We start from the raw sequence: 9456 nt of genomic DNA, 5'->3' as shown, positions 1-9456 counted from the left end.
ATAATTGTGATAGATTAGGAAGCAGGAGGTGCCTGTAACCAGCGGAGCAGAGGGAATTTCTCCCTCTTTTGGGGGAAAAAATACCCAAAGAAATACCCTCTTTTGGGTAAAAAATACCTTTTTTTTCTGGAATAAATGCTTTGAAATGAAAATAATCCAACAGAAATGAAATTAAATTAATAATCCAAATAATTGTGATAGATTAGGAAGCAGGAGGTGCCTGTAACCAGCAGAGCAGAGGGAATTTCTGCCTCTTTTGGGGGAAGAAACGCCCAAAAAGTGGGAAAAAAATTTGCCTCCAGTGTTGCTTTTGTGGTTTTCATGGCTCTGGACCTGTTGTTCCCCTGCAGGTTGTTACAGGAGATGGAATGAGGATGGAAGCAGCAGCTGCATTAAATGCAAAAATGAAACCCTGCCTGTTTCCTCTGTTTACAACCTGACCGAGTGCAGAACTAGTGAGTCATTTACCAGCCCTTTATTCTGGTTTTTTTTTTTAGCCCTGCCATCTCTTCTTTGGCAAGACTCTCCAAGAAGGCCTCAAATCCTGCAGATTTTTATTCCCCTTCCTTTGTAAAACTTTTCCAAAGTGACTTTGAGCTTTTGAACACGCACCAAAACCTGTAGAAACTTGGAAACTCAGCGTAAAGAAGCTGCAGAGTGACGTGGAATCAGGGGGGAAAAAAACCCTTCCAAATCTTGTTGGGCAAAGGCAAATGTGGCATGAAATAAAAATGATGAAATAAACCAGTCCTGAACACTGAAATGATTAAACTCTCGAAGCAGGATCAGTGGCAGACACCCAGTGAATGCTGAATTTGGGGGCAACTTTCATCTGCACTTCAAGAAAAAGGCATTTGCTGGGGGTGTTTTGCCAGCATTTCTCTCCAGAGCACAAAATAGCTCAGACTGTGCTTGAGTTCTTTGAAAAAAAAATCTATATTAAGGAGCCTGGATTTCATTTTGTGTCTGAGCTTTGTTGGAGAGGTGAGAACCATCCAATTCCTTGTCAATAAGTTTAATAAAAGGAGCTCAGAAACTTGGTCTGAGTTCCTGGGAAATGCAGCAGTGAATTCTTTTTTTTTTTTTTTATTATTTGACAAATTCTGATGATGTTTGCTTGCTTTTTTTTTCCCAAAAAGAATTCAAAAGTGATATATATAAAGTGAAATTCAATTTATCAGGGGAGAAATCAGGATTCCTGTCCAACCTCAAATTGTATTTCCAATATTATACATATATAACCTCAAATAATTACTGAGCAGTTAATAATCTTTTACTATGATTTTCAACACAACTGTAGTTTTTTGGTTATGTTTGCCTTTAAAAATGTTCTTTTTAATTGCAGCTGGGAGCAGAGGGATGAATTTCCAGATGAACATAAGCACTGTAACTCCTTTCCTACAGAACATAGGTGAGTAAATTGGTTTTGTGATTATTCCCTGTCTACCAACAAGTTGTAAAAACAGGTTTTATTTCATTATTAGCTTTTATTTCTCAAACAGGCTTTATTCTAAGTGGAGTAGAATTTTTTTAACCTTTCCAGTCTTATTCTCAACAAGAATCTTTTCTAAAGATTCTGATAAATCTGAGTTGAATTTTAAGGTAATTTTTTTGCTGAATGGTTCTTTCACCTTGGGATCTACAGGGGATTTTCTAGTGCAGCTTGAGCTCGTTTATGAAACCAAAAAACTGGGTTTTGAACCTTTATGCTGCAAGATTTTGGGCTTTTAGGGCTGAGGTAACATGTGACACATCTCCTACATCTCACTGAGCCTTTCTCTTGGTTGGTTTTATCACAGTTTAAGCTCCTAAAAACACTTGGACACTGGTAAGAAGAACACAAATGGAGAATATTTAGGCAAAAAGAGACTGGATAAAGTGGTTTAAGTGTTAGAATTGGTTCAGTGTTTCCTAGAAGGCAGAGCTCAGCAGCCCTGGTGAATGTGGCAGCTGCTGATCCCTTCCTAATTTGTCTTTGCATGTCTATATTCTCAATTTGAGGCATTTATTGCCCTTCAGAACATGGACTTCTCAAGCAGAGAATGAGTATCAGGAAGTTGGCCTTTTATCTGTTGTTTAACCCTTTTATTAGAAGGGATTTCTGATGAATAACTGTTTTCTCTCTCTTTATAATGTGTTTTTTTTTCTTTGCACAGGGGGCCCAGAAGTGGCAGCTTCCCTCATCTTAGGGACATTTTTCATCAGTTTGTTCCTGATTCTCTCTGTTGCTTCTTTCTTCTACCTCAAACGTGCCAATAAACTTCCCAACATTTTCTACAGAAGGAACAAAGGTAAAATTGTCTATTAAATCCCTAAATGAACTTTGATTTAATTTTAAATTATTTCCTGTGTTTTCTAACTCAGTGCAGCTGCTGCTGGTTTTTCTCATCATCCAAAGCAAGATTTTTCTCCTGCTGGGTGTTTTTTAGGGTCGTGTTTTCCCTCATGTTTAGGGTGTTTCTCCCTCATGTTTAGGGTGTTCCAGAGTTTTTTCCAGAGCACAATAATTTGACTTGAGTTGTCACTGAATATTAGACATTTCTAAAGGCTCACAAAAAGCAGTTGGTGTTTATTCTTGGATTAGAGAGGAAGGAGCAGGAAGAGAGAAGGGTGCTGGAGTTACCATGGATGTGGCAGCAGCAGGAGAAAGGGAATGGAATGAGAAGTTCCTCATTATTGCACTGTAGAAATTCAGGATTTAGGGAGGTTTGGGAGAACTAACTGCCTGGTTTTTGCTTTTTTTTTTTAAGGAACACCCCTTAGCTTTTCTTTTCATGAGGAAATTTATTCTTTATTTCTACCATTCCTGTTATTGAGACTCAGATCAGAGAATCATGGAACGATTCCCTAAGGAAGGGACCTTAAAGGTCATGTCTCCCATGGGCAGGGACACCTTCCACCAGCCCAGGTTGCTCCAAGCCTTGTCCAACCTGGCCTTGGACACTTCCAGGGGTGTCTCTGGGCAACCTAATCCTGACTTCATGGCAAAGTGATTCCAGCAAAACTAGGGAAAGAACCCTTGGATTGTGCTTAGCCAAGACTTTACCCATCAGATGCTTCCATTCTCTGCTGTTCTGTCTGACCACACTGGGCTGGTTTCCCTTGCTGGGAGTCAGTGATGCCTCCATCCTTCCCAGTGTTTGGTGTGGAACTGGGGCTAATGTGGGATGTGGGACTTGGAATGATTCCCATGCCACCTTCCATCCCATTTCATAGAATGACAGAATCAGCTGGGTTGGAAGGGATCTCTGAGATCATCAAGTCCAACCCTTGATCCAACCCCACTGTGGTTCCCAGCCCATGGCACTGATGCCACATCCAGTCTCAGCTTAAAAACCTCCAGGGATGGAGAATCCACCCCTTCCCTGGGCAGCCCATTCCAATGGCTGAGCACCCTCTCTGCAAAGAAATTCTTCCTAAATCCAACCTAAACCTCCCCTGGCACAGCTGAAGCCCGAGCCCTCTTGTCTTGCTGATGGTTGCCTGGGAAAAGAGACCAACATCCCCCCTGGCTCCCCCCTCCTGTCAGGGAGTTGCAGAGAGTGAGGAGGTCTCCCCTGAGCCTCCTCTTCTCCAGGCTGAACAGCCCCAGCTCCCTCAGCCTCTCCTCACAGCACTTGTGCTCCAGTCCCTTCCCCAGCCTCGTTGCTCTCCTCTGGACCTGCTCCAGCCCCTCAATGTCCTTCCTGAGCTGAGGGCCCAGAACTGGACACAGCACTCCAGGGGTGGCTTCACCAGTGCTGAGTCCAGGGGAAGAATCACTTCCCTGGACCTGTTGGCCACACTGTTCCTGAGCCAGGCCAGGATCCATTGGCCTTCTTGTCCCCCTGGGCACACTCTGGCTCCTGTTCAGCTTCTTATCAATCCAAACTCCCAGCTCCCTTTCTGCCTTGCTGTGTTAGAGCTCCTTCTGTTGAAAGGAAGCTGTTTCTTGGCACCTCTGCTGAAGAACCAGCCCTGCCCTGACTCCAGCCCTGTCTCACAGCAGAAATAATCCTAAAAATCAAAAGCAGGGGGTGAGGGGAAGAATAAAATTCCATTCTTGGGCTGAGAATGTTGGATCTCTCCACAGGAACTCCCTGGCCCACCTCATTTCCAGTCCCTGTACTATCATTTGATAGAAAATTTCACTCCAGTGGCTCTTTGAGTCTGAACTGATCAAGAATTGATAATATCCTTGAAGGATTGAGATGTCTGAGTTGCTTTTTCAAGGAAATTTAGTCAGCACCAGGTTCTCCTTTGGTTTTTAGGGGATCAGGAGCTGGTTTCTGACATTTCTAAGCTGGCAGGACACCCAACCTCTGATGCTGCAGTGCTTGTGGTCTGACTTCCCTCTTTTGGGCTGATAATTCCACCTGATCCAGCAGGATAAAACATAAATGTCCTTCTTTGAGAGGGAGAAAACCTTAACAAACATTCCCCTGGCTGATTCTCAGCTTCCATTCTGTCTGGAGGATGATTATCACCCCTCTGGCTGAAGGGGTTCACATTTTTATTTGTCCTTTTATTTTTTCCTGGCTCCAAGTGACATTGTTCCCACTGAAAGCTCTCCTTGTCAAAGGGACTGCTGAGGTTTCCTCCTTTAAAAGCAAAATAAGTCCCTCTTGAAGACTTTACAACCCTTTATCTCAAATCTTGAAGAGAGTCCTACACCCAATGTGTTCCCCTGATGGATTTTCTGACTTTCCTGCTCTGCTTTGCTGGGTTTTTATGACAAAACTCTTTTTTTTTTTTTTTTAGCCATAAAACTATTCCATGCATGAATGTATTTTTGGAAAAGCAGCAGTTCCAGCCTTTTAGATTAATGAGGGTTAATCTCTCTCTTTCTCTCTCTTTTAGCATCTGTTCTCCAGCCTAGTGAAACAGTAAGTAAATTCTCTTCTTCCAAGCAAATAAAGCATCAGCTACACAATAATTTAAATTTTAACAGCTCGTTAATGAGCTCCTTAATCTGATGGGTGAGACTGAAATAAATAGAAAAGATGTTTTGGGGGTTATTTGTCCAAACTGAGGTGAAAATGAATACAGACCATCTGGATTTCTGGCTTCTACTGAGTGATTTTTTTTTCCCCAAGAAAAACCATAGCCAGTAAATATTATTGAAACCCTGAAATGTTGCTGTGTTTTTGGGGTTTTTTTGGATGAAAGACTGTGAAAAGGTGCTTTGTTTGACATGATGATTCTCCTGTTCTCTGCAGGCATCCATGATACCTCCCCCAGCTTCTTCAGGTGAGGAACTGCTGCCTGGGATGTGCTGCTCCAACTCTTTCAACCTCCTGGCTGCCCTTTCATCACTGCTAAAAAGCAGGGGGAACTTCTCTCCTCCGAGTGGGAATGCTGAGAATACCCAGCAATACATCAAAATAACCATTTATAAAGCTGGTTTACAACTGCTGGAATCTGTGGTGGGGACAGAAATCCAATGAGATCTGTCCAGTGAGGCCTTTTTGGATGGGATTGATTGCTTTAATTAATGCAGGCACCAGGAGTGATGGAGCACTTGACATGAAAATAGATCTGTGACAGCTCCTAAAATAGATCTTCCACTCCTCTGTCCTCACAGAGAGGAGTCTTACAAGGAGATGCAGTATTTTTTCATAAGTAAATTATTCAGTCTGGGGTTTATTTTCAGGATTAGATTCCTCCTGACAATGCCAGGTTGGCTCATTTTCAGCCTTGCTGGTTTGAAGCTTTCTCAGCTTCTTGAAAAAGAACTTTACACAGACTGCTTGGAACGCTCTATTTTTGGGGGGGTTTTGGTATTTTGGGCTCTTTTGGGCAAGGTGTGGTGGTTAATACCTGCAGAAATTAATTTCTCAGGGAAGATTTGCTCTAATCAAGATAGTATGATTAAAATTGAATTTTTTTAATGCAGTTCTTTAACTTTTAGATGTTTTGAGATGTGTTCCAGGCTTGGGCTGGCTGTTAAACTGACAGTGCTGCTCGTGGTTTCTTTGCCTTTAATTTATCCATCTGAGGAAGTCCAGTTGTCAGGGAGTTTTAGGGCTGAAAATGGAAAGCTCCATGTACTGTAAACACTTAAAATAATAGGAATAATAAAATAATAGGAATGCCAGTTTATCCTGAGCATCTGGTTTTCTGGGCCATTGGGAGCTCGTTTAAAAAGTTGATCTGTGGGCTTTTGCTGTGTCAACTCTGTGTAGGAGGGGTTTTTTTGTGGTCTAGTTTTGTTGGGGGTTTTTCAAAGCCCAGGATTACTTTGTTCACTGAGGAATTAGGGATTCACAGGATCACTCAGGTTGGAAAAGAGCTCCAAGATCAGAGTCCCCCCTGTGTCCGATGCCCACCTTGTCCCCCAGCCCGGAGCACTGAGTGCCACATCCAGTCCTTCCTGGGACACCTCCAGGGATTGGGGACTCCACCACCTCCCTGGGCAGCCCCTTCCAGTACCTGACCACCCTTTCCATGAGGAAATTAGGGATAAAGGCATGTTCCTGAGCAGGTGCTGACCATGTTTCTGTGCCTTTCAGTTCGGAAGCCGCGATACGTCCGCCGGGAACGGTCCCTGGTCACCTCCACGTCTGCTGCCATCATCTCCTCCTCTGAAACCAGGGTCAGCAATGTTTAACCTTCCCTCCTGACAGAGGACCTTGACCATTTGTGGTGTCAAAGAACCTTTTTCTGAACCCACTGAAGTGCCAGGAAAACGTTGCAAGCAGCTGACCCCGAACAGAAACCAAATTCCGAGGGTTTGTGCCAAACGTCCTCCCGGGGATGAGCTGCTGGAGGTGACACCCAGTTCCAGGAACTCCTTTGCAATGCACTATTCCAGCTCTGGGGGCTCCTTTCTCTCCTGCAGGTGCTGTGTTTGAAACCTTTAAAGAATCTGCCTTTCTTTGGAACACACTCTCTGTCCTGGCAAGTTCTTCTCCCTGTGTTGTGACGTGTCCCCGTGTCCCCAGGGCTGGCTGGCTCAGTGCTGCAGGCCAACCCCAAATCCCGGGATTACTCAAGGCTGTGGACTTGAGGAAGGGAGCCACTTGTAGATGGGAACACTTAAGTGCCACTCCTTTAACAATATAACAATAATTAACATGCAGAATCCTTTGGAAGCAAAAAAATGATGCCTGTGGAGCATCTTCTGCCACAGCTGAGCCTGGGTTTAGCTGTGACTGTGGAGCCACCCTCCTGATCCTGCTGCTCTTAGTGCTTTGGAAGGCCATGGTCAATATGGGCCCAATCCCAAGGGTGGGAATTTTGGGTGGGAAGTTTTCTCAATTGGCTTCAGCTCAGTGCTGGGATAAAGAGCTGTTTGCTGGGGGTTTGGAACTGAGAGGCTGCAAAGTCTGTCCCTGCTGGCTGGGACAACCTGGGAGCCCAGAATTCCTGCAGGACAGTTGTCAGTGAGGGTTGGGATGAGCTGGAGGGGTCAGGGGAACTTCTGCCAATGCAATAAAGGTGTTTCTTTGGTCGAGCCCTTCACTAACACACCTGAAATCTTCAGGCCAGCACCTTAGGACAGAGCTCAGTGGGGATTTCCTTGTTCCAACACCAGCCTAAACACCCCCCTCCCACTCTGGATTTGTTCCTGCCCTCTCCGTGTGCCTGAGGAGTTGCTCCTGCAGGGAATTAAGGGAGCTGTAAAATCACTTTTTTCCCTGCCTGGCTTCTCCTTCTCCAGTTCTTTTCCTGGCAGGGGTGACTGTTACCATGTGAACACATACTGGGCATACTGGGACAGGCATGAGAGTAGGTGACTGGGAAATGAGTGGGATAAAAAAGAGGTTGCTGAAGTGGTGGAAGTGTCACTGTCACCTTCTGTGAGTTCTATCTATGCAGCCTGTGCCTCCCCACCTACCTGTGTTGCTGTTGCCTCTTTTGGTGGAGCTGCCACTCCATTCTGGCTCTGTGCTCCTAAAATAAATCCTTTGGAAGCTCTTCCTCAGCATCCCCTGGCAGGAATGGGAACTGGAACAGTTGGTTCTCTTTTTTGGGAAAATGAGAACAAAAATTGCCTTGATCTGATGTGTCACCCATATGGAGAGCCCAGAACTTGTGATCCACGTTCCCTCTTCTCTGGGGTTTAAAACCTTCTTCCAAGAGGAGAACTGGGATGGGAGCAGATAAATTTATCTTATGGAATAGACCCGTTTTCTGGAAGTTTCAGTGCTTTTGTATCTTCCCCTCACAGGTAAGGAGATCCTTGTAAAATCTACAGGGATTAAAAAAAAAAAAAATCATGAAGAGGTTCCTGTGCCAAAAACCAACCAAACAAAAAAGCCTGAAACTTCACATTGTCTTTCTATGATGTTGATAAATAAAATTATTGATCTACTGGACAGGCAATGGCATTTTGAGAGCCGTCAGCTTTCCATGGGAAATGTGCTTTATACATTTATATTTGGGATGCTCCCAAGTTCCAGAGGTTCAGGAGGTGGCACTTTTGTCTCTGTCATTTCAATGTCTTTTTGTCTTCGTGCTGCTGAGATCTTTCACAGGCAGAAATCATGTCTTAGAGGTTCCCTGAACTTAGTTGCTGAGTATTTTCCTACTTGCTTAGGAAAAGGAGTAACTATGCAAATAATGCCAAGAAACTGCACCTTTGGAAGCAGGGAATCTGTGCTTGTGAACCTGTCCGTGGCATTCTCGTGTTGCTTAGTTGCTGATATATTCTTTTTACCCAGAAATTATTGAAGGATCAGGTCACTGGACTGTCTGAACCCTCTTTATCCTCGAGTGCACGTTGTAACTTGGTTTCATGTTGAGTGTCTAAAGCTCTAATTCTGTTTTTCTCAGTGACAACACCTCTCTTACACCCAGCAGACTTTTAACTCCAGCAGAGATTTGTACAATTTTCTGTGTTTCAGGAACTGTTCAACTGTTGTTGTTGCTGTCTAACCCAGTGAATTCCTGCTCCAAACAGTTTGTTTGCACTGTCAAATTAAATATATAACGTGGTGGTTTGGTTCCCCATCTCCCTGTAAAATAATAATGCACACCCAGATGTGTTTTAAAATATTGGCTTTAATGATCCCTGATATTTAATGTATTTGTATATTTTTAACTGTGTGCCAAAATAAACATATTTGAGCTTTTTTTTTTTAAATATTATTTTAATGGCTGTGGAGCTCATTCATGTGTTTCCTTTTTAAGCACAGAATGAAGGGAGCAACATTAGCACCCAAAGCAGATCGTGGTTGCAGCTCATCTGGCTTGTTACTTCCACCAGAACTGAAGCTAAAATAAACAAGGCAACAGTTTGGTGACTGTTCCTGCTCAGTTTTACAGAGGGATGGTAAGGCTGTGTTGGAGAAATTGTATTTTCACACCTTAAAACCCTCAAAAAGCCACCTGTGATGGCCTTACCTGTAGGAACTCAACTTTACCTTTGGTAAATGACAGTTTTCACGTGAGTATGTGTTTTCCTCAGTCTCCTTCAGAGAGCAGAAGGAGCTAGAAAACTCTAAAAGAAGCCCTTAACAGGGACAAAGGTGC

At 43.7% G+C, this 9456-nt stretch overlaps 1 protein-coding gene across 6 annotated transcripts in view; it reads left to right on the top strand.

The window, feature by feature from the left end:
- The window catches only part of CUNH1orf159 (chromosome unknown C1orf159 homolog), an 18460-nt gene extending 10232 nt beyond the window's left edge, over window positions 1-8228 (top strand). For all 6 annotated transcript variants that reach the window (XM_027658253.1, XM_027658248.1, XM_027658247.1 and 3 more), the window contains 6 exons: window positions 351-455; window positions 1346-1411; window positions 2157-2291; window positions 4840-4865; window positions 5199-5229; window positions 6492-8228. In XM_027658253.1, the coding sequence (XP_027514054.1) occupies window positions 351-455; window positions 1346-1411; window positions 2157-2291; window positions 4840-4865; window positions 5199-5229; window positions 6492-6589 (461 nt within the window). In that variant the 3' untranslated portion in view covers window positions 6590-8228. The remainder of the gene's footprint in view (window positions 1-350; window positions 456-1345; window positions 1412-2156; window positions 2292-4839; window positions 4866-5198; window positions 5230-6491) is intronic.
- The last annotated feature ends 1228 nt before the right edge of the window (window positions 8229-9456 follow it).

The sequence above is a fragment of the Corapipo altera genome, unplaced genomic scaffold (assembly GCF_003945725.1).
Source record: "Corapipo altera isolate COAL_440 unplaced genomic scaffold, ASM394572v1 301, whole genome shotgun sequence".
NCBI lineage: Eukaryota > Metazoa > Chordata > Aves > Passeriformes > Pipridae > Corapipo > Corapipo altera.
This window is presented reverse-complemented; position numbering and strand designations above follow the sequence as displayed.